General features: G+C 39.5%; 2 protein-coding genes across 2 annotated transcripts; one reads left to right on the forward strand and one right to left on the reverse strand.

The window, feature by feature from the left end:
• Positions 1–448: 448 nt before the first annotated feature.
• On the forward strand, positions 449–17,261 carry appl1 (adaptor protein, phosphotyrosine interaction, PH domain and leucine zipper containing 1). Its single transcript, XM_084928969.1, has 22 exons — positions 449–640; positions 2,032–2,130; positions 2,240–2,299; positions 4,770–4,841; positions 4,988–5,075; positions 5,338–5,379; positions 6,616–6,674; positions 7,310–7,456; positions 9,128–9,210; positions 9,304–9,465; positions 9,679–9,867; positions 9,977–10,019; positions 10,092–10,148; positions 10,567–10,658; positions 10,921–11,100; positions 11,427–11,479; positions 11,853–12,027; positions 12,212–12,248; positions 12,349–12,489; positions 12,574–12,624; positions 12,705–12,794; positions 13,369–17,261. Exons 1-22 carry the CDS (start codon positions 587–589, stop codon positions 13,519–13,521), a joined length of 2,127 nt encoding a protein of 708 aa, XP_084785095.1. The 5' UTR covers positions 449–586; the 3' UTR covers positions 13,522–17,261.
• A 2,541-nt stretch (positions 17,262–19,802) lies between these two features.
• Positions 19,803–23,635, reverse strand: LOC146387384 (ADP-ribosylation factor 4-like). Its single transcript, XM_084928985.1, has 6 exons — positions 23,370–23,635; positions 22,665–22,745; positions 22,429–22,538; positions 22,251–22,322; positions 21,877–21,999; positions 19,803–21,702 (listed from the first exon to the last, which is right to left on the reverse strand). The coding sequence occupies exons 1-6, from the start codon at positions 23,434–23,436 to the stop codon at positions 21,616–21,618; spliced, it is 540 nt and encodes a 179-aa protein (XP_084785111.1). The 5' UTR covers positions 23,437–23,635; the 3' UTR covers positions 19,803–21,615.
• Between the last annotated feature and the right edge of the window lie 576 nt (positions 23,636–24,211).

A 24,211-nucleotide genomic window follows, 5' to 3' on the forward strand; every position in this document is an offset into this window, starting at 1 on the left:
TGCTCATCATCATCATCATCATTTCTCAACAAACAATTATATTTGTAAACATGGTCATTTTATATGGTTTGTGGTAATAATTTTGGAAAGTTGAACATTTCAAAATTTAATTCAATTTCAATTCAATTTTATTTATATAGCGCCAAATCACAACAAAAGTCGCCTCAAGGCGAATTTAACTATCTGTTACAAAAATACTATCCGTAAAAAACGCGTTTTTAAAATATTGTACAAAATGTGGCGTCAGTAAATTTCTGAATAAGATTAAAAAATATTTCAACAGGAAACTCGCCGAAGTAGTTGCCATTACGGCTCTAACGTGTACGCACTATCCCTGTATCACTGAACTGATGGTTAGAGCCAAAATGGCGAATATTCCTTTAAAAAATAAGCCAATCACATTGGCTTCATTTTCTTCTATCCAATCCAAAACCCCGTAGAGGGCGTGGCATGTGGAACCGGGAGGAGCTGTTTTGGGGTGTTGTGAATCCGTGTAGCCCAGAAATCCTGAGTGGGAGTTGTCGGACCGATTTGTTGTGTGTTTGTCTTGCGTTTCTCAGAGATTATCAACACGCCTGCAGCAGCTATGCCCGGGATAGAGAAGCTACCGATAGAGGAGACGCTGGAGGACAGCCCGCAGGTAACAGCTCTACTCCCCGAGGGCTTCAGCTAAAAGCTAATTCTAGCCACGTCTATAGCTAGGCTAACTGTCTTTGTAGACTGTTTGCCAACATCCATCGGAATGGTGCTAATCGCTAACGGCACAGCTAACCACAGCTTCTCAAGCGGGATACTTCAGCTATGCAGTGGGATCATAAACTGACTGCTTTATGGATCAGGTGGTGGAAGCTTTCGCCAAGCTGCCAGATCCTAAAATGTCAGATTTAGTGCACATAAATCAACGGTTAACCTGCAACTTCCGTAGCCACTTCGCTAATCATTCCTCCCTCTTCCCCAGTAAATGTTATCTGGTCAAACACCAGTGTTGTATTTCTGTTGGTGTCACACCGTGCCCAAAGCTTCAACCGCACTGCTGCAGATGGACAGAAAAACAACTCGAGCAGTGATGTTGTTTCCTGAAAATCTTAGGAATAACACCTGCTGTGACATCACGGATTGAGGTGTGGTCAAAGTGTATAAACTTACTTGGTTTGAAGCTGCACACACCCAGAATTTACTTACGTTAACAGTCAGGATAATCTGGGTATCAGCTCTCAAAGCACAGGGAAATTCTTGCTGCTCTCAAGCACAAAAATCATTTGCAAGAGCCAAAAGAATTTGCATAACTGTTTTTTCAACCCTGAAAATGTAATGTGGCTATATCATGTTTCTAAGAAATTATAAGAGCATTAAAATAAGGGAAACTAATTTTGACAAATGCCTGTACTCTGATGGACTGAAACTCAGACATATTCATAATACGAAGATAAAGTTTTGCATGACCTTATTAGATATGTTAAAGTTATAGAGTAGAAAAAAATCAGCTGACTCTATCAGGGTCGGGTGGGAACTTTTCAAGCTGGTATGACTCTGGAGTCTTTGCAAAATCTTTTAGTCTATATAACTAATGATTTATGCTTCATCCACTCCAGTCTCTTATTAACTCTCTCGGTGTACATTAGGCGTCAGCTCTGTTATATTTGTAATTTAACAGTGGGAGCTGGAGAGAAACCAGGTTACCGCAGCAGTAAAATCTGATTTACAGCAAGGTGAAATACATTCAGGATAATCACACAACAGGTTGCAACCATTCAGCTTTCAGGAAAACAGCCCGAGAGTGTGATTTATTTCTCACAGTGAATAATGCCTTGAAAAAGACAGGGACCAGCAGGATGTTAAGACACACCTTGAGAGCAGCAGTAGTACGTGCAGGTGTTTGATTTGCAGAAATGTATGCGGGTGAAGTTTTTGACACTCGCATAGGAAATTTTCTGGGGGCAAGTAAGCTGAGTATGGTTTCATAAACGGATCGTGTAGTTAAGTCAGCTGCATGATGTTTGTTTGTTTGTTTTTGATGTTTTTTGTTTGCAGACACGGTCTCTGCTGGGAGTTTTTGAGGAGGACACTGCAGCCATCTCCAACTACTGCACACAATTGTATCAGGCCATGCAGAGGATTTATGATGCACAGGTACACATGCACACACACATACACTCACTCACATAAACACAAAATCAATAATGTGCTGCTGTTTGGATAGTGTGTGTCCAGCTCTTAGTGCTGCGGATTTGTCTTCCAGAATGAGCTGAGTGCTGCAACACACCTGACCTCCAGACTGCTGAAAGAATATGACAAACAGGTAGGAAATGCCATATTTGTCCCAACCGCAGCACAAGTCTACACACTCAAACACTAGATTATTTTATTATTTTTATTATTATTACAAAGAAGTGCTGGACACTAAATATCTGAAAGCTTCACAAATGAATCACCCTTGAACCAACTGAGATCTCAGTGTGGACATTAAGCTTAGGATCAGGACTTTTTCATAGCCAGCCAATATATAAATGACTAACTTTGTGTTGTGCATGGATTGTTTCACACATTCCCTTGGGGGAAGTTTGACTTGGCTGAGATACCTCACTATTAACTTCTAACTTGGCTAAACTTCATCAATCTTGTTTTATAATAATAAATTTTATTTGTGAGCGCCTTTTTAAAACCCAAACTCACCATACAAAGCATAGAAGACAACTGGTAGTAAGGATAAAAATCAGTGTAGTGGCGGCACTCCATCTCTATTTCACTCTTCTGTACCACCTTTAGGAGTCAGTCCGGCAACATGCATTTGAAACGCGAGCAAGTCCAGGTACTTTTCTTGCAAAAAAGATGTTTATTGAAACTTTTAATTTACATGGCAAGACTTGGTCAAAAAACTGTGTTGCTTCCAGCTTATCCGACTCCCCAACTACGTAATTACAGTGTGCCGGAAGCCCAAAATACTAAAAAGCGCATTAGAATGTCGCACTTCTATATTCTATACATTTAACAAACAGTATTTTGAAATCAACTAGAAATTATATTCTTAACATCAAACATGTATATTTCTCCTCTAATCATTTTACCAGTACCAATAAAATTAACCTTTAATTGGCTCTTACAAGCAGCATTAGACAATAATTGGAGTTAGGGCTGTTCGATATAACGATATATATCGGAAGACGATATAAAAACGTCTATTTCATTTTACGCTATCGTTTGTTTCGTGGTGTCGCAAAATAAACTGTTTAAGGCAATATTTTTTCATGGTTTTGATGGTCACTGTAGTGGCTATATTAATTTCTTAAAGTTCTCTCTTTCTCTTATATTTAATATAACCACACTACAGACGGACAAGCGCCTGTTTTTATGCATTGTCGTTAGCAACAACGACGGTAACAGCAAAGCGTGTCCGCTTGTTTATGTTCCACATAAACCTTTCACAATAAAGCTCAAGATCCCGTTGAGACTTTTCAAAATAAACTGAATCACGTGAAAGAGCAGATTATTTACGGATGAGAAGTAAAAAAGAGCCGCCAGGTGCTAAAAAATAAACCTTAGACTCAAACGTTAGAACAGGCTTTTCCCCGCAGCACGCTGTGTAATAAATACTCACAAAGAAAACGGCGGCCGTTACAACTTATGTCTAAAAATGTATCGTTTCATGCATTGGTTAAAACACTCGACTCCAGCTACATGACGCGCAGCTGGAAACACTTCCCGCAAGACGAGCTGCCCGAGATTCACAGAATTTACAGAAAATGTTATATTTTTGTGATTTATATCGTTATCCGGACGATAGAATTCTTATATCGGGATATGAGATTTTGGTCATATCGCACAGCCCTAATTGGAGTCACTTCTCTGGAGAATCGTTTGGGAGTTGAAAGAATTTGGACTGTTTTTAGCTCCCAGCGGTGCCTCACTATTTGACAGATTTTTGGAAATTAAGGAGGATTCATGCAATTCAAAATACTCCAGAAGCTGTCTGGCCCACTGCTACAGGCCATTCGATCCTTATACAACCGTTGCAAGAGCTTGGTCCACATAGCCAGCAATAAGTCAGACTCGTTCCTGGTGGGCGTTGGACTCTGCCAGGGCTGCCCTTTGTCACTGATTCTTTTCATAATTTTTATGGACAGAATTTCTAGGTTGTAGGCAAGTGGCAAAAGGCTTCCACTTGGGCGGTCTCAGAATCTCGTCTCTTGAGTTGAGTTGAGTTTTCTAAAAGTTTTCTTAATTCTGCCGTAGTTTCACTTGTGAGATTTCTTTTAAGCTACCCCCATTTCCCTAAGAATGCTCTGCTTTTTTGGAAGTCACTGTTCTGAAAAACATTTTTGGAGCCAGCTTTAAGTGGTCAATTGGGAGAACTGCAGGTTTTGGCACTGCTTGGTGTGGCTTCCCAGTCTTATCACACAAGCCACAGGCCACACAGTATAATAAGAGCCTTGCTGTTATAACAGCCTATCTTCGTTATACCAATAGACCCTTAAAAAGGGGCAATAAAATACTAAATGTCAGCCTTGTAATACCATCCATTATACTTATCACCCTAACCGTAATAATGTAACAACGAGCCTCTTATCTGTTACTTCACACACATCTGCCTTTACCACACCTCTGTGAAATTTAGTCTGGCCATTCCTGTCTTCTAGAAACAGCTTTGGATCAGCATTATTCAGATTTTTTCTTTACCATAATAGAAAATATTAGCGGTTTTAATAACATCCAGAAATCTATGTGTTAATCTCAGCTGTGTAATGTTTCCTTATTGTTGCTGTTGTTTGCAGCGTTTTCCTCTCGGGGGTGATGATGAGGTGATGAGTTCTACTCTGCAACAGTTTGCAAAAGTCATCGATGAAGTGAGTTGGGTTTGCATGTTTTGATGTCCCAAACAGGCAAATTTGGTGCAAAATAAAAAGAATAAGAAAAACTAGTGTTATATTTGTGTTTGTTCATCTGATTCATGGTTAGGATTTTAACTTCCTCCTTCTCTTCCTCTTTCTAGCTCAGCTCCTGTCATGCTGTCTTGTCCACCCAGCTTGCTGATGCCATGATGTTCCCCATCACTCAATTTAAAGAGCGAGACCTGAAGGGTAGAAAACACTTTAAGCTCTTTCACCCAGTTTTGAAACTGTTTTAGAGACGTTAATAATGCATAATGCCAATTTTCAGTTTACTAATTTTCTTTTGCCATCAACAGTGACATATAATGTAAATTATTTTCTGCATTGCTATGTTAGTTGTTTACTTTCAATATTAATATTTAATATTTATGGTAGTAGAATTAATCTGAAGCCCTTGCTACATAAACAGATGCACTTTGCTCTCTAATGTGAGTTTTTTTTGTCTCTCCAGAGATCCTTACTCTTAAAGAAGTCTTCCAAATAGCCAGTGATGGTAAGCTGTACCTCATAAACTACAGTCAGTGCACTTTATTGCCTACACATTACGCTTGCATTGCACCTCCAGTCATGAAAGCCCTTCCCATGAAGCCTCTGGCAGGTTTTGTGCTGATATTAATAACAAAGAAGTTTGGGATCTCTGCAGAGTGATGGGGACTTTTACGTGCTCTACCTTTTAGCACATGCCGACCTCGCTCTGTAACTTTATGTGGTCTGCCACATTGTGACGAATTTGCTGTGGTTTAAACACTTCCTGTTTGTAATAATACCACTTACAGCTGATAATAGCATATCTAGGACGGAAGAAATTTCATAAACTGACTTGTTGCCAAGGTGGCTCCTATTAAACTGCTATGCTCAAATGCAGTGAGCTCTTTAGAATGACCCATTCTTTCACAAATGTTTATAAAGACAGTTTGATTTTATACATCTGTGGAAATTGGACAGAAAATTCCTGAATTCAAACATTTAGAGGTGTGGTTCAGTACTTTTATAGTACATATACTTTATGTCTAGATAAATCACACATGTGCTATATAAAGCCATCTGTTTCTGACCCGCGGTGTTTGAAAATTAGCGTAAGAGGCAGTATAATTCTTGGGCAGTCACTGCAGTGAGACTTTACTGCTGTTTAATTCAGGCAATGCAGCAGTTCATACAGTTGACAAGACTTATATAAATGTTCATTTAACATTTAGTACTTTCATTTAACCTCTAACCATGTTTCTATTTGATCTTGGCAGTATGGCCCTCTGGAGGGGAAAAAAAGTTGCCTACACATGAGATTAAGTTTTTATCCTACCTCACAGAAATTCCCCAGTTTTTCATACTGGTTTTCAGTCAGTCAGATATATTTTGTATAGAATTAAACAATACAATTATGTAGTAAACCTTCATGTCTGTCCTTAACTATGGATATATCTCGTGTTATCACTCCCCCAAACAACACTGCAGCAGTTGAACTCTGTATATCACAGTGCTTTCATCTCAGCTTTCATTTAAATCGTTTGTGATCTAGTAAATACTTAACTTTAGAGCTTAAATTTTAGGCCCATATATAAAAGAAAAATTATTGAAATGGTACAAATAGAAGCTAAATTACTTGCAATTGTGAAATTTAGTTTGTTTAGGTATTTTTAGTGTGCATTTCAGGCAGTTTCAGGTTTTCTAACTATTAAGAGGGCAAGATATATTTTACTATTAAAAATCTTTTCTGTGTCTCTGTGTGCAGATCACGATGTGGCGATTAACAGATACAGTCGCTTATCCAAAAGGAGGGAGAACGACAAGGTAACAGCTTTTAGGTTTACCATTCATGACTTCATACCTCAAACTATACATTGACTTTCGTGGTAATGGTTTTATTTTACATGTCCATAAATGGTAAATCATATTCTGGAAAGTTTTCTATGTAACTGTAAAAACATCCACAGTTAGATGGATAGAAGCTGATAAGAAGAAGCTGCTTTTATGATTTAAATACAGCTGCAGGAGTCTGTGGATAATTTTCATATTTTGCATGTTCAGCACACTCATTGTGCTTTGTCAAAAAGACATATTGGTATGAACTCGGAACTGAAAGACCTAAATGCTTCCTCTGTTTTCCCTCAAACTTCCAAATCACTGAAGTTTATTCATTAAATTAGTAATTTTTGGTCATACCAACAAATCTGTCATTTTTGGTCTCTATTTTGGTTTCTATAAAAATAATTTTACAGAATCTGCTGTATTTAAAAAAAACAAAAGCAAAAACTCCTCCGCAGCTGCAATGATAGATGGGGTTGGGTTGTTTTAAAAAGTCTCTCATCAAGTTTCACATTCCTCAAAGCAGCAGCTTCCTAGATGATTATCAATACCAAATGATATTATGCGAGTGAATAATGTTATCTGGCTTTTTACTGAAATAAGAGTCTCGTGTGTTGCAGTTACGGGCGGAGGTGGTGGAGGATGTCTACACCTCCCGCAAGAAACAACACCAGACAATGATGCACTACTTCTGCTCACTGAACACTCTGCAGTACAAGAAGAAGACAGCTCTGCTGGAGCCACTGCTGGGATACATGCAGGCACAGGTGTGCACGCCTTTACTGCAGAGTAATTCAGTTCACATATATAAACTTCAGGAAAATCAGGCTCAGGAAGGGGCGGCCATCTGCTGCAACCGGTTGGGGGTGATGAGAGAGAGATGGGACTAGTGCACCTCAAAAATCCAACATTAGGTCTTAACCAAACGTTAACTGGATTCCATATCTGACTCAGGTCCGAAATTCTTTTCCCCCACAAAAAGCCAGAACAGTGTGAAATACACATCAAATCTTTAACTTGGCAAAATGTTAATCCCCCTGCTTGATTCTGGGAATTTTGGAAACAGCTTTGAAATTCTTTGGTAATCCTGCAAAACAATTCTGACAGACATTTTAAGCCTGACTGCTGAACTTTTATGTGAATAAATTAAGTTTGATTTCATTGAAGTTTTTGCACTATCAGTGCAGGCTGTGTATTTTGGAACACACAGTTTCATGTCAGGTGATATTCACACACACATGCGCACTAGTGGTGACACATTGTAATCAGGCTTGAATAGGGGAGGACCTGTAGCAACAAAGGTCAAGTAGTCTAAAACACGTGGGAAGCATCCAAGAATAGTTTATAACAGGAAAGAAACTCGATGGAAAACGCTTTGAGCTCAGAGAAGGATATGAAGGAAAATTTAAAGAAAAGGAAAAGATTGTGGTGCTCTTAGAGTCAGACTTTTTAATCTGATGGTGGATGTTGTTGATGTGGGTCTTAAACTAAAATGCCCCAAATATGGACTAAAAGAAAGTGCATTTTACATGTGGCATAGGTACTCATTTTATTTCTTTAACTTTCACGAAGAATGGTTCAGTGTATCCTTTGCTAAAGGAGGTAACAAAGGAAGCACTAAGGAGTGAGCTCTTATTGTGACGACCACACACACACACTTCCAGGTAACTTCACTCAGTTAGGAATTCTGAAAACTGATGTCATCCACAGCCGGTGAATGAGGGCAAGAACAAACATGGTTTGCCTTTACTGCCAGAAGGGGGAGACAGAGTTTCTGCAAAGGAGATTTAATACCAAAACAGTGTGAAAAGATGCAGAAAACTGTGAATGTTTTGAATATGGGATAGTGTGGTATTTAAGTACTGCTGAAATCATTGTAGAAGCTAGTTTTTGCTGCATTTTGTAAACGTCCATCCATTCTCTGCCGCTTATCCTTTTCAGGAGCTTATCTCAGCTGTCTTAGGGCAAGAGGCATGGTACACGCTGGACAGGTCACATAAACATAGTGATGACATAGACCATTCACACCACACGGGGAGAACATGCAAACTTCACACAGGAAGACCGCAGCCTCATGGTGGAATTGAACTCAGGACCTTCTTGCTGTGAGGCAACAGTGCTAACCACTGTGCTGCCCCCCGTTTTGTAAACAGTCATAGCAAAATAGATGCTGTAAGATTAATATTTCTTTGTAGCTTTAATCATGCAATGCTACAATTTGTCATCAAATATTCATTGAACGGTCTTACAGCTTTGGAAAATTTGATATCAGATAACTACATGTGAGTCCCTCAGAACACAACATAAACTGCTCACTGGTAGCAGAGAGAAACCTCAGACTGCTGCAGTGCTGCAGTGCAAAGGAAAGTGACTGTTAGACGAGTCACATTTATTTGAAGTCAGCTCTGAAGTGACCAACCTGTTTTTGTTCTCCTCAGATCAGTTTCTTTAAGCTGGGGTCAGAAAATCTCACCCAGCAGTGGGAAGAGTTCCTGGGAACTATAGGAACCAGTGTCCAGAAGTAAGAACTCCTTCATCCCCAAACTGTTAATTAATTGTGGAGACATGAAGATTTTAGCAATGAGTGACAATGAACATGTGAATGTATGTATAGTGTACGCCGGGAAATGGAGGAGGAGGTGGGGCAGATGCAACAGACCATCCAGGAGATGGAGAGGGCTTGTGACACCCTTTATGCACCATGTGACCCCGACCCCGCCCACTCACCTGTGTGTCGCAACCTGACCAGGAAGCAGGGCTACCTGTACATCCGGAAGTAAGCCACAGGACGACTTCAGTGTTTTATTTCTTAGTGAGCTTTAATCCTGTTTCACCCACAGACCCAGAACAGTTTTTACATTGTGCATCTCTTATTGGGGTGACTGTAGCTCAGGAGGTAAAGGTGGTCATCTGCTAATTGGAAGGTTGGTGGTTTGATCCCTGACTGTAAACACTGTGAAATCCTTTTTGTGTCTTTGCTGTCTCACAGTAAGACTGGGCTAGTGTCATCATCCTGGGAGCGACAGTACTTCTTTACACAGGGTGGAAACCTGATGCAACAGGGCCGGGGAGAGGTGGCGGGCGGGCTGGTCACAGACCTTGACAACTCCTCCGTCATGGCCGTTGACTGTGATGACCGCCGATTCTGCTTTCAGGTCACTTCCTTTGATGGGAAAAAGTGAGAGGTCCTTTTTTATATTTCTCTTCTCATATGTGCCCAGCCCCGCCCCTTTTTTTGTAATTCTTAGGTCAAAATAAAAATCATTTTCTTCTCTTTATTATGTCAGAGTGGTGACGCTGCAGGCGGAGAGCAGGAAGGAATGCGAGGAGGTAAAATACTCTAACTTTATGAAGCCTCCTTTGAGTTTGCTGCTGTTTTCTGATGTTGTCTCTCTCCACTAGTGGATCTCCACCATCAACAACATCTCAAGGAGGATCTACCTGAGTGAAAATGCAGAGGTTTGTGTCTGCTTCCTTCTTCTATCGACATTCATGTTGCTTACCGTTCACTGTCGTATACCTTTGGCAGCTATTTTAGTTGTAGTCTAGCCAGGGAAGTATGTGTTGTAAAATATCAGCATCAATATTGTGAGATGGTGCAGAAGACCTTAAACTCTTTGCATGGGAGATTATAGATTTTCTGAGGAAACTACTTTGATTTGACTATTTGGCACAAGGTACTGGTAATGAAGATCTGATCTAATATCTGTCTTCCCACAAGGTTTTTGTAATTGTGCGACAGTACGCCAGTGCACAATTTCTAGACTTCAAGCAGGCTTCAGTAATAAATCACAGTAGCTTGGCACGTACAGAAGCAAAAACCTCTCTATTAGAAACCAGATGATCACAGTAATTCCTAGTTACTTCTTGTTGGCAGGAGCTTGCAGCCAGAGTGAACCAATCCGCTCTTGAAGCCGTGACACCATCACCGTCCTTTCAGCAGAGACACGAGAGCATGAGACCCACCAGGTAGGAGTGTGCGTGGGTGAGTGGGTTGTCAAACTAGTTTGAGTTTTAGACTGGGTATTTCTACCTGTCCTCTCTGTTTGAGGGTTCAGATTTTTTCAAAATTAGGTTTAGGTGAGAGTATTGATTACCAACACCCTCACAACCTGCTGTCGGCTTCCATGATTTATTGAAGGAGGGCCGCAGGTGGTCCAGATTTCATTACGGAGCCCTGTCATCATCCTCTTTCTCTCCCTCTCGCTCTCTCTCTTTGTCTCCCATCCAGTAAGGGGCGAACGGGTCGAGCGAGCAGCATCAGCTCTGTGGGCTCCGAGCCATCGCCTGCTCTTTCTGTGCTCTCACTGGATGCACTGGTTGCCCCAGAAACACCCATCCAGTTTGACATAATTTCCCCCGTCAGTGAGGAGAACTCAGGACAAAGCAAAACAGCACCGCAGTCCAGCAGGTACGTGTCTGTCAGGGAAAATGATGAATCACTGTTTAAATTTCCAGCATGTGTTTCGCAAACTAGCCGGCATCATAACGTGGCGATACCGCCTGACTGCGCAGCACCATCTGCTCAGATTTGAAGGTTCTGTGCTGCATGTGCTGCAGACAGTGCTTGTGAACATTAGAGTTCAAGCAGCTCTGCCTATATCTACTGTTTACATGGTCTGTGAAGCATGCAATGACAGAACAAAAAGCAAGCTAACTAAACTAATAATGTGAAGACAGATATATCTGAAGTTATGAAAATATGACTGTTTTGTGTGTTTATGTGCTTCTCTGCAGGAGAAGTAATCCATTTGGGGAGTCAGGAGAGAGCACAGCAGAAGACAGTGAAGGTACTCATGTCTGTCTGTCTCGACTATTTTATCAATATTTATTTATTTATTTACGTACGTCTTTATCTTCTAAATAACATTTACGACTATGCAGAGGTCATGTTAATGTTATAACTGGGATTCTGACAAGATTGTATTCAGGATAATAACTCATGTAGAAAAAAGGCTTAAACTGCGTATTTATTTAGATTATAATGGGTTTTATTATTTCCATTATTATCCATAATTACAACCAGTTTAAAATAATTTAAAGTGATTTAATTATTAGAAAAGTACATTTAAACCACCAAAGAATCAGCTTTTACGCAACTCGAGTGGAACTACAGCCATACATGAAGTGTGTTTTGTTTTTTCTGGTTTTTGTGCTGCGTAGACTCGATCCTCCACCAGCTCTTTATCGTTCGCTTCCTGGGCTCCATGGAGGTGAAGACTGCTGAGTCAGTGGATGTCATCTCTGAGACCATGAGGCAGATCCTGGCTGCCAGAGCCATCCACAACATTTTCAGGATGACCGAGTCCCACCTGCTGGTCACCTGCGACTGCCTCAAGTAGGAACTGCAGTGATCATTATGAGCGTGTTGGATGAAGCCGATGTTTGTTGTGTGACTAACTTCTTTTTGCAAAGCAAGCATGAGCCACAGGAACCACATTCAACAAAAGATAAAATAAAATGCCAGCTTGAAATAAATTGCAATTATCCTCTTATATTAAAATAGGTCTTCTATTTTTCAGGCTAATTGATCCTCAGACACAAGTGACGCGACTCAGGGTACGGTGACCGCAGTTTCTCCAGTTTTGTCTTGTTTCTAAGATTTGAGTTGTGTCACTTTTGTCTTTGCTAACTGGCATCCTGCTGTGTCTCGCTGCAGTTCCCTCTCTCCACTGTGGTGCAGTGTTTGTCCCATCAGGACAACAAGAGGCTGTTTGGTTTTGTTCTGCAGTCGGCAAGCGGGCGGAGCGACAGCCGAGCCATGTGCTACATCTTTGAATCCAACAACGATGGAGAGAAGGTTGTGTGTCCGTTTATCTGTTTGGCTGGCGGTGTAACACATCCTTCTTTCTGTCTGATCGTCTGTCTTCTTCATGCTTTTCAGATCTGTGACAGCATCGGTCTGGCCAAGCAGATCGCCTTGCACTCGGAGATGGTGAGACTGTAACCGGGGGTCATTCATGTGTTGCTGTGGATGTTTACGCTTGTTTTCTTATTGTTGCTCTTGTGATGCAGGACCGTAAAGCGGTGGAGAAGAAAAAGGAGGATGATAAGGCCAAAGAGAAACAGAAGGAGGAACTGAGCAAGCAAAGACAGATCGAGAAGGTGATTTTTTTACCTTTCAACACAAACCTTGCATTATTCCCGTGTTATAACGAATGTGCAGAGTATGCCGAGCAGCCAGGGGGTGTTTTTAGTCTGTAATACAATGTAAACATGTGTTATGACCCCATCATCACCACTTTAATTGAATAGTCTGTGAGTTTGTTGGACTTTGGGGTTTATCACTTAAAGACATTTTTGCTTTGTCTGACTTAAATGAATGAAAACATTATGTTTTACACTGCTGTGCAAAAGTCTCAGCCACCATTTTTCTTCTTTGTAGTTTGCATCCATGGAGCCAATTTTAACTCTTTACCCCTCGGATTTACCCTTCAAGTGGTTCTTTTGTATTGGTCGTCAAACCACATAAATTTGTAATTAAGGGTACTGTGGCGGTTGTCAGATGTCATCTTTATAGTTCACTGTGCTTTTTTTGAAGGTCTTTCAAGTCTTTTTCCACGCATTCTCAGCCCAGGTCTTACACTTGCCCCATTAAAAGCTCCATCTGCCACCAAATGCTGAAAACAACACCACGCGCAAGAAAAAGTTCACTCTTCTTCTCTTGACTGACTTTCAGGATCTGGAGGAGCAGAGCCGCTTGATCGCTGCATCAAGTCGCCCGGCCAACCCGCCTGGCTCTGACGGACAGTTCCTAGTGCTTAGCAACAGCCAGTCAGAGGACAGTGACGCTGGAGAGGAGGGGAAGAAGAAGGGTGAGTCTGAAGCTTAACGACACTCAGAGGATGCATGTTTTACCTCCCAGGCGAGTCCCAGCTGGTAAAATCGAGACCACAGCTCAGGAATCAGAGGAGGGGAACACCACCCGCCCACCTATCCGCCCGCCCGGACTGCCTGGAACTGAAAAACATGTGCTTCCTCTGTGCAGGACTCTGAAGCTTGTGATGGAGGCCTGTCACTCTGAAATGGAGGATAAATCTAACGCACCCTCACTGTAAAAGGGAGGGAAGTAGGTGAGGAAACGCCTCATCCAGGACTCGTGTTTTATTCTGTGTTAAAAAAAACAAACAAAGGAAAAAAAAATGCTGCTTTTATACAGACTCCACTTTCAAGAAGCGACATGAATATAGATTAACCTCTAAGTTTCTGTTTTTATGTTTATTTTATAAGAAGAGCTAACAAAAATATGGAAGACGTAAAACAAAATGTGAGAAGAATATTGAACCTGGGTCTGTCGGTACCGGCTCTTGCATGAGTGCACTTTGAGAGAAAGTGATGGTTTCTTTACCCATGATGAAGGTCCCAGAGGGCAACAGGACACCTCATCCACTTTCTCCATCAGTGTTGTTGATTTTAAAAAAAAAAAAAAAAAAAAAAAGAGGTCAGCTGATGATCTGAAACACAAACAGAAGATAGAAAGAGAGCCTGAGTCTTATTTTGAAAAGGTCATTTAAGGATTCCTTCCTTCCTTCCACTGGCTTCATTTCAGCACATCACAGTAGGTCTTCACTGATTAGTCAATTAATTGATCAATAGAAAATTAATTTTTAGTAACTGCTAACCAGCTGTTTTTCCAACACCGTGTTCAATTTATTAATATTGTTAGATGTTATTTAGCTGCAGAAAAATGTGGCTAGATTGTTCAGACGCTGTTTAGACCAGGGGTGGAAAACGTATATTCTTTATAACGTTAAGTATATTTTTCTTTTTATGGAAACAGACGTATGTAAACAGCAGTTAGACCCTTAATGCTGATCAATTGACAGTAATGTTAATATAACTGTTAAGTAAAGTTTAAATCAACCCACTAAAGGGACATCTTACAGTCCACTGCAGCTCCATGTTTTTAATCTTGGACTTGAGTTGTGATTCACGGTTCAGAATCATCTTTATTTCTCTTATACTGGACCTCGATTAAGCGTTTCACTGTAACTATTGGTTTCTTTTTCTGGCATGCCTCACCTATAAATATATTCAAAGCTACACTTTAATGAGAATAATGGTCAGTTTTGGTCTGTTTGTCTGTTTTGGGGTTTTTTGGTGTATTTTTCCCACAAATATCACTTTAACTTAGTTACCTTGCATATTCCTCCTACAGTGGTTTAATCCTCCACTGACAGGGCCTGCCTCACTCTTTCAGAAACCATTAACAAAAGCCAGCTTTCTTCTGATTGGCTGCACTTTGGAAACAGAAAGTTTGAACAGCAGATAATAGATAATAATAATAATAGATTAACTTTAGAGATGTGTAACTCAAAACCTCCCGATTAAAATTTCACATTTTGTAAGCCATCCAGTGGGCCGATTTAGCCCCTTAGATTATATGTTTGACACCCCTGGTATAGACCAAATGCAAAAATGAAAAATATTTGGCCTTAAGTGTGCTTGAGCTTTTACTGATAGTACCTGAAAGCAGCGGCTGAATGAAAGGTTCAAAGGGAAAAATTCATCCTGTAAGTTTTCAGACTTTCTTGTCTTTGCATGATTTGGTCTTTGCTCGCTGACAGTGAAGATTGCTGCTTTGGGCACAGCAATCTTCTTTTAGTTACATTATATTCAAGAAATGACGGATTATACACCAAAATGATCTATTTGATAAATGGCACTACAGGATAGAAGAAAAACGTGTACGTTTGACTTGACCACTGCCTTTAAAGATAAAAAGTCAGCATACTTTCAACTACCTGCGCTCACTTTGTGCTTATATTTGATGGTTGAAAGTTTGAAGGATGGTGGGGGGTTTGTTTGTTTTGTTTTGTTTTTTTAGTTTTTGTATTCAGACACCTTTGGATTTGACTCCCTGACATGAGAGACCTATGTTGTGATTGTTACCTGCTGAGAAAATTTAGACCACTTAAATTACACCTGTCGTTTTACTTATTATGAATACAACTTAACTTTTGTTCCTTTTGGTTCAAAGCTGAGCTCCAGATGGATCTAAGGTCCACTTCATCGACTTTCAGGTGCCAATATTAAAGGAAAAATCCGCCTTTATTTTTATTTTTAAGTCTTGGTCTTGGACTAATTAAAGAAGCCACAAATTTCAGTTTACTTAAAGGGTCTGTAAGAGTCTGTAAGTGTCTGTAGAATGAAGGTAAAAATTTTCATGGCTTCATTAAATATGAAGAAGTTATTTTAACTTAAAAAAAATCAGCTGAGTGTGAGGAAGTCAGCTGGGAGCTAATTTTACATGGTGACTCGTGATGACGTTAACGCGGCCACATGAACTCATCGTACTGGTTACTAAAGGTATCTGCTTAAGATAGAGGAAGTGCTAAATCCACAGTCCTCAACAGCATGAATAAATTTGTTTTGTGCAGTAAAAAGACTTCATCTTTGGAGGATGCCCATTTGAATCTTAAAATGCAGGAGCCTCGTATTTGCTCGTCTTAAATATTGGAGTGTATTTTTGTACAGATTTTACAGCAAAAACACAACCAGTATGAACATAAATATGAAAATTTGATTTAAACCAGAAAAAAAAATTCTATTTAAACCAGACTTGGAAAAATTCTGAATTTTGATTTTTTTTTTTTCTTGCGTATTTATTAGTGAAGCCATATCATGCCATAATCAGTCCAGTATTCCAGCATTTCAAGCTGTTCATATGCAGTGTTTGTATGTGTGTGTTAGCGTGCTGTAAGGGTCGGAGCCCATGTAAATGAAAGCAGAGTTTGCATGACAGTAACACTCGTTAATGAGCTCTCGTACCAATTAACCGTGAAGATTTAAGGCCACGTCAGTGAGCCAAAGATGCTTTTCTCTCCTCTCTTGGGGCTGTTCCGGGTGTGAATTGCTGGTCTGACATTTGCAAAGTTGGAGGTCTGTTTAAATAAATAAAAGGGAGAAAAGCACAAATTTCCCTCAAGTTCCCTCAAACTGAAAGGAGAACATGGCTTTCTGTTTTCATAAAAGAAAAACACTAGACTTTAAGCGCCTCTGATACAGTGTTGAAAAACCAATAACCACCCGTGTGTCATAAAAAACAGACTCCATCTTCTTTCACATTGCCTGCTGAGTCCGTTTCTTCTAATGTCTTAATATTTACCAGGCATGCATACGTGGGTCGTTGTTTGGGGCCTTTTATGTTCATCGCACATTTATTCATTAACTTGCATTTCATTTCCAGAGTGATTCACGATGATTATTAATTTTTTTTTTTTTTAAGTTTCATGTTCTTCATGTAGGGATGAAAGAGGCCACAGACACACCTCTCCGTTTGTGGGAGGTTAAAGTAGTGGAGATGTTTCTAAAAAGCCGAAATCAACAGTTACTGAAGATGATTTTATTTTTATTTTAGTTTTTTGGGACACGTGGGGGTGAGATATTGCTTTCTTGTTTTTGCTGTAACCAAGTGAAAGGCTCGTGTTGACAGAGCTGCACTTTACAGACGAAGTAAACACGACAGGATCGCTGATGTTGAGCTGTAAATATGTTTCAGTGATTGATGTTCCCGTTGTCATGATTAACAAAAAAAAGGCTTTACGGTGATAATAAAGCACTAACTCCATCCGCCTGACTCAGTCTGCTCTTGTTTTTCACTTCAAGCAAACCTTCACCAGCAGCACGAGCTTCAGACAAACATAGAGTGAAAGGAACATTTAGACAAAGATTAAAAGGATTTGTCAGTTTTATTTATGTTTGTGCCGGCTATGACACAGTGGTGGTGCGGTGAGCTATACAGCTAGACCAAATGTATTTTTTTAATCTGTATTTTATTTGTGTAATGGCCAGCAGGGGGCAGCTGTTCTACAGGTCTATGAGCTGGCTTATTGGCAGTTTCCTGAAGACTTTATGGGCTCAATAACTTCATTCAAGTCTTAGTTAATAAAACATGAAGCTCATTTAGTAAATTTTAGTCATTATATTGGTATACCTTTAAAAAAAAACAAAAAAAAAACCCATCTCTACGTAAGGTGGATCTGCAAATTGTTTTGCATTTTCATATGAAAAAATTGTTTTATACTAGTGATGATATTTAATGATGATAATTTTCTGTCACATGATTTACATATTATTGTAGAAAATGATACTTTATGTAATACTGCAGTGTATATAAGCTTAATATATAAATAAAGCTACTTTTTTCCAAATTGTATTTGGAAAAAAGTAGCTGTGTTAAATGAAAATATTACACTCTGAAATGGGGTGGAGCACAGTAAAATAAAATTATGTGAAATGCAAATTAAAATAAAAGAGCAGAGGAAAGTGGACAGATGATTTTTTTTTTTAATTCTTAATTAAAATGTCATATAATGATTGATAAAGGACAGAATTATCTTTGTAAATAATAGGTGTGAAAGTCTGCCTACACTGGGGGCAGCTGTGGATTTGCTTTGTATCCTCCAAATCCCATTGAGTTTTAATACAGTTCATGCAGTAGCTGTGTCCACAGGGAATGGTCACCGGATCCGTCAGTAAATCCAAGCAGATTAAACAGCAGAATTTTTCCTTGTCCATTTTTGTGCTGTGCCATTTCACTCTCTCAGTGACTCTCGTTTAGTTTCGCTTTGTCTGAACAGAAACAAACTCTGTTCTCTGAAGGGAACAGATCTCTGCTCTCAACCACCTCCCACAGGAAATGAGGCTGAACTGCAACTGCTCTTGGCAGCATGTCGTTTAAATCCATCCTTAAAAATAGAGATCGGTAAAGAGGAAGTGCCATAGAAATATCGCGATAGAGCTACAAAAAGCTGTTATGAGATGCAGACTATGCTTTGCATGCAAGCATGACATGCTGTGACATGTAGCAGCTTAGAAATCATTTAATATTTTTTCTCATGTTTTGGAAAATTAGTTATCAAACTTCACATTTTGAATTTAATCTTAGTTTAATTCAATTCCGTTTTATTTATACAGCACCAAATCACATCTTTTCCATCTCTGAAAGTGAAGCTATTGCACTTTAACATCTTTTTATTTTTTTACCGTTACCTGGCAGAACAAGCCACAGTGGAGCCACCAAGTGCACTACTCGCACTGGTTCAAGAAAACAGAGGTGCACAGAGGTGGACTACATCTTGCACAGAGGGAGCAATCTGGAAAGGATAGAAGACCTAAGGTGTTGTCAGGGGAGAATGTTAAGAAGAGGAAGTAAATGAAGGCAGAGGCGAGGATTAAGTGGTGGAAGTTGAAGAAGGAGGAATGTTGCAGTTCAGCAAGGGGTTAAGACAGGCACTGCGTAGTAGAGAAGACATTTCACTAGGAAAAGTACAGCACTAGCTGTTTGGTGTATCCACTGAACAGAGTCAAGAGGACAAGGAGACTTGATGGTGAAATGAAGGAGGACAGGAAAGTATTTAAAGAAAGAGTTTAGCAAGGAAAACGTGGGCTGGTCAGGGAGATGAAGAAAATAGACGGTAGAATTGGGAAGCAAGCATACACAAAGGAAAAGGCTTACAGTGAGTTATATGTGAGGCTGGACACCGAGGACTGTGGGAAAGAGACAATCAATGAGCAGCACTATGGTTTCACAAGAAAGACCATCACAGATGCTTTGTTTAAGAGTCTTTTTGAGAAGTTCTTTCTCTTTGTGGAAACTACATACGATAGGGTATCAAGAAAGGAGCTGTGGTACTGCATGAGAAAGTTGAAAGTGGGAGAGATGTGTGGCAGATGGGTCCAAGGTGCAGCAATGATGTGTCCAGTAGACACTGTGATCTGCGGTGACAGTAGGAAGAGGGTGGAAGAGAGGTGGAGGTGAACTCTGGAGAGAAGAGGATTGAAAGTCAGTAGAAGCAAGACTACGTGTATGTGAACGAAGTTAGACAGTTCAGGTGAAAAGGCGAACATGCAAGGAATAGTGATAATAACAGTAGATGAGTTTAAATACCCGGAGTCAACCATTAAGAAAGACAAAAGAGAGTTGAAGAATAGAGTTCAGGCACAGTGGAGTAGGTGAAGGTGAGAAGGAAACACTTTTGCAAAGGTCGACCTACTTTACTTTATCTATATCATGGCAGTGAACATTTAGTGCATGTTACTTTATTTTATTGTGAACTCTCTCTGGTAATTCCAACAGTGTGTATTAAAATAACACAAAGATACACAACCTCTCCACCATGACAACTTTATTATACAATAATGACAAAGTGAATCTGGAAAAATAAACATGTTTAGAAAGATTTACGTAATTCATGTGAAAAATAACAATAGCCACAATGCTACAGAAACATCTTAATAGAAACATTCACCCAGAATTTTACCTCATACACCAAGTTTAAACATCACAGTCATGTTTCATAAATAACCACTAAATCATGTGTTTCTGCTACAATGACAAACGACTCCAACAGTTCATTTGTGAAATAAATGAAATCAATTAGAAGAAATAACCTGAGATAAAAAGTGCAGTTAAATTTTTTTTTTACAATAATGAAAGTTATAAGGAAGCTGAGAGGGACCATCAGAGTCTTCTGTTGATCAAATAAAGTGCACGATTTTGAATTTTCTTTAAAAAAAATCCTAAAGTTCTGATTAATTTCACCTCCTTGTGCCTTTAATTTTTTTAAAGAAAACACTCAGAGATAGAAAATCCTTCTTCAATTAAACTAAAGGCAAGTCATGTCTACATTAAGGCCACAGCTTGTAAATGGGGAACAAATCACAAATGAGGACTGTTCACAGTTAAAATCATTATAACTGAGTGAATTTAACCACGTTTTACATGGTTTGGTTTGGTAGTCTTTTCTAAAATTTCCCATCAGCATTTTGAATGTCTTTTGTCCTCCATGTGCCAACCCATATAAAAAAAACGGTGGCTTCACTGAACCATGACGCCCTCACAGTTTTTAAGTAAATGTAAAAGCCACCAGGGGGCGATACCTGTGGCTGCAAAAAGACTGATTGTCCTACAAAATCTATGCAAAAACATCCCTCTGCCCTGACCCCACTAAACACTTTCATGATGTCTGGTTTCGGGTCATACTGAATAAAACAGTCATTAATTTACTTAATTATGGTCATTTTAAGAGCCAGGCAATCATTGTGATTGACAAGATATTATCCAATGAGCTGATTGTTTCAAAACAACAATTTGGTGATGGCAAAAAAACCAAAAAACAAACAAATCTTGAGGCTTCACAGCAATATTTCATTCAGCAGTGGGTGATGTCCATCTATGCTGTGTCTATCAGAGATATAACAGTAGATATACAATTCTTTTATATCTTTGGTCTCATTCGAGCATATTTACAATCACACAGCAGGGTTCACATGACTGGCTGCATCAGAGGGACTGCTAAACAATTTTCATTGTGATGATGATGATGATGATGGTGCCAGCTAGCTAAGAAAGAGCAGCACTGAGTTTTTTTTGCAGGTAAAAACAACATAACACATGTTAGGGCGTTATTTGGCACGTGTAGTGAATTTAACGATCAAAGGCACAACTTCTGGCAGCTGTTCATAAAATGTGGTTTAAACATTTCAAACGTCATTTGTGGTAAGGATAAAACTCATCGTGGTCCATTTGAGACAATGCTAACCTTCGATAACTTACGTACTACATTAGTAAGTAAAGTAAGTCTGATAGATGAGAAAAATTAAAACACCGTTCTGGTGTGTCCGCTGGAGGCAGTTTTAAAGCAGCTTGTGTTGTCTCAGAAAGTTTGAACAAAAGTGATTAAAAAAATGAAAAGTTAATAACAATTCATGAAAAATTAGCCCCGTTTAGACTTTTATCTCCTGTTTTTGAGTCTCTTCTAGAACTCTGAGTGACAGCATTTCCCGTCAAATGTCTTTGTGATGAGGCCGATTTAACAGTTGCAAAGTCGCTGCTTCTGAATTCACCTCTCACCTCAGTTCATAGAAGACAGAAGACTCAACAAACAAAGTAAAGCAAAACTCCTCGTCACCCTGATGTCTGCTACCGTTTCAGGATCTCATTAGAGAGCCAGTCCAGACCTTCAACCAGACCGGTGCCGCTGACGGCGCAGGACGGCTGGACCGACCACTGCACAGACACAGAAGGATGAAAATATTAACAAGACACAGCACACAGCCGAAACCGTTTATGACTGCAGCTAACAAACCAAGTCACTTTAATCACACTGCTAACCACATGTGAAAGACAGAAAACTCTGGAGCCAAACTTCTCCCATGCTCAGCAGAAGCTGGGGACACCTACCGGCTGTGACACTCTTTTTAAACTCAGGGCCTCGATGATGTCACTGACCGACATGGCTCTGGGTAAATCCTGCTTGTTAGCAAAGACCAGCACGGCCACGCCCTTCAGCTCATCCTCCTGCAACTGCAACAGGACAGTAAAACTAACTTTAACACAAGTTTGATGATGGTCTATTTTAAACTCAGACCTCTGACTGGTACTGTGTGGATTAAAAGCTGAATGAAGCAGTGTCGAAGTACCAAAGTCGTTAAAAGTTAACTAAAACGAAACTAAACTACAAGTAAAAATAAAAATATTCTAGTTAACTAAAGTAAAAGCTAAATTAATGAAAACTGATGAAAAACAAAACTATGGATAAGTTTAAATCTTTTTACCAGTGTGTGCAGCTCCTCAGATGCCTCTTTGATCCTCTCCGGGTCGTTGCTGTCGACCACAAATATCAAACCCTGAAGACAAACAGACAATATTTAAAAGCTCCTCACTGCAGCTGCTTCATAAAACACAAACACAGACTCCTGGGTTAAAGGCCTGTGTTTACAGCAGCAGTCTCACCTGTGTGTTAACGTAGTAATGTCTCCACAGCGGCCTGATGATCGTCTGACCACCAACATCCCAAACTGTGAAGCTGATGTTCTTATACTCCACAGTCTCCACATTAAACCCTGCACACGCGCACACACACACACACACACACACACACACACACACACACAGAACCATGTTTATTATTATTTAACTCTTTTATATTTCTCTTTCATAACAGAAAGATGGAGGTTAAAAATGCTGACCAATAGTTGGAAGGGTGGCAACGACCTCGCCCAGCTTCAGTTTGTACAGCAGGGTGGTTTTACCTGCAGCATCCAGACCCACTGCAGAAACACAAACACACACAGACACACACAAGTGTTACTGTTGAAAATACAACACATATTCAGCTGTCAAATATGAGTTTGGGGGCAAAGGATGCAGACATTTTACTTAAGTGAAGGCAATACCTAAAATATCCACTTAGAACAACTAAACAAAGTTGACAAAAACCACATACGATTTTAATATTGCTCAGTTTTTTGTTTTTAGCTTGTTTTTTGTTATTAATGTTTTTGTTTTTTTTAATTTAATTAATGGATTGATTTTTCTTTCTTTGTTCAGGCCACACAAATAGTAATTAGTAATAATAACACTTATGTAAGTTATTATTACGAATATGCAAGGAAAATGTCTTCACACTGCAGAGGGAGTTCTCACATATTTTACATACTATAGGTGAATTATAAATATAAAGATCATTACTGTTAATGTTATTTTCACTTTGTAAATAAGAAGTAAGCAAAAACTGAGGCGAAAAATGGCAAAAACTGCAGAGTCAATAAGAACCAATAATCCTGAAAGCTTAGATAATTAAACTACACGAGACTCATGTCAGTTTAAATTACATCACAATGTGTCAGAAAAAATAAAATTGCATGTTGCTGTCATAACAAGTATTAACTCACCCATCAAAATCCTGACGGGATGCTTGGAGAAGAGTCTGGAGAAAATGTGTGACACGATGACGCCCATGGTTCAGGTAAGCCGCAGGTAGAAAGTGTCTCTCAGGTAGAAAGCCTCTCCGTTCGCTGTGCCTCTTTGTGTCTTTGCATGTGTGTGTCGGTGTTTTATAGCGCTGCATTGTGTTGTTTTGCTCTGTGTATGTGTTATCCATGGCGTCATCAAGACCGCTGTCAAATCTGGACACGGTGGAACTAGCAACAACACCGGAAAACGCTGGAAAACTCAACTTCCGCTAATCCAGCTTTCAAATTAAGAGCGCGTTCGAGCCGTTGGAATTATTGGAAAACAGAATCAGAGATATCAGAAGTTAGAACAATAAACTCAGGAACAAGATTACTGTTACACAGCACCGCAACATTTTTACTTAAATTAAGTCATGGAAATGCAACAAAACCTCATTCAACAATTTAAAGATTGTTTTATTCATATGCAAAACAAATTTAATTAGATAGCAAAACATTTCTTTAACAAAATGGGAACAGAGGAACAAAAACACTGTAATACATCTTCCATTTTTACCTTGTTTGCTAAAGTTAAAACTCTAAAGTTTTGTAAAGGCAACTATATGTGAAATGGAAAATTGTGCTCTTGATCCTCAGTTACCACTTTTTGATAAGCAAGTATTTATTTTCTTAATGTGAGTAGATTGTATGTGTTAGTTATGATCTCCAGTCGGGTTTCAAAAGTCATTTTATTGCTTAGTTGGTTCCAAATAATAATAATGAGAAGAAGAAGAAGAAGAAAACGAAACAATTCCAACGGCTCGAAAGCTCTCTTAGTTTGA

Source organism: Perissodus microlepis, chromosome 5, assembly GCF_051167445.1.
Source record: "Perissodus microlepis isolate ML-2025 ecotype Zambia chromosome 5, ASM5116744v1, whole genome shotgun sequence".
In the NCBI taxonomy this organism is placed as follows: Eukaryota; Metazoa; Chordata; class Actinopteri; order Cichliformes; family Cichlidae; genus Perissodus; species Perissodus microlepis.

What these genes read in the sequence shown, in the direction of transcription:
- appl1 (XM_084928969.1), top strand. Translation starts at nt 587, where the DNA reads ATGCCCGGGATAGAGAAGCTACCGATAGAGGAGACGCTGGAGGACAGC. An exon ending in AGAGGATTTATGATGCACAG is followed by an intron (nt 2,131 to 2,239) that starts GTACACATGCAC and finishes TTTGTCTTCCAG; the next exon opens with AATGAGCTGAGTGCTGCAAC. An exon ending in CACAGCAGAAGACAGTGAAG is followed by an intron (nt 11,480 to 11,852) that starts GTACTCATGTCT and finishes TGTGCTGCGTAG; the next exon opens with ACTCGATCCTCCACCAGCTC.
- LOC146387384 (XM_084928985.1), bottom strand. Translation starts at nt 23,436, where the DNA reads ATGGGCGTCATCGTGTCACACATTTTCTCCAGACTCTTCTCCAAGCAT. An exon ending in TGCCACCCTTCCAACTATTG is followed by an intron (nt 22,539 to 22,664) that starts GTCAGCATTTTT and finishes GCGCGTGTGCAG; the next exon opens with GGTTTAATGTGGAGACTGTG. An exon ending in ATTACTACGTTAACACACAG is followed by an intron (nt 22,323 to 22,428) that starts GTGAGACTGCTG and finishes GTTTGTCTTCAG; the next exon opens with GGTTTGATATTTGTGGTCGA.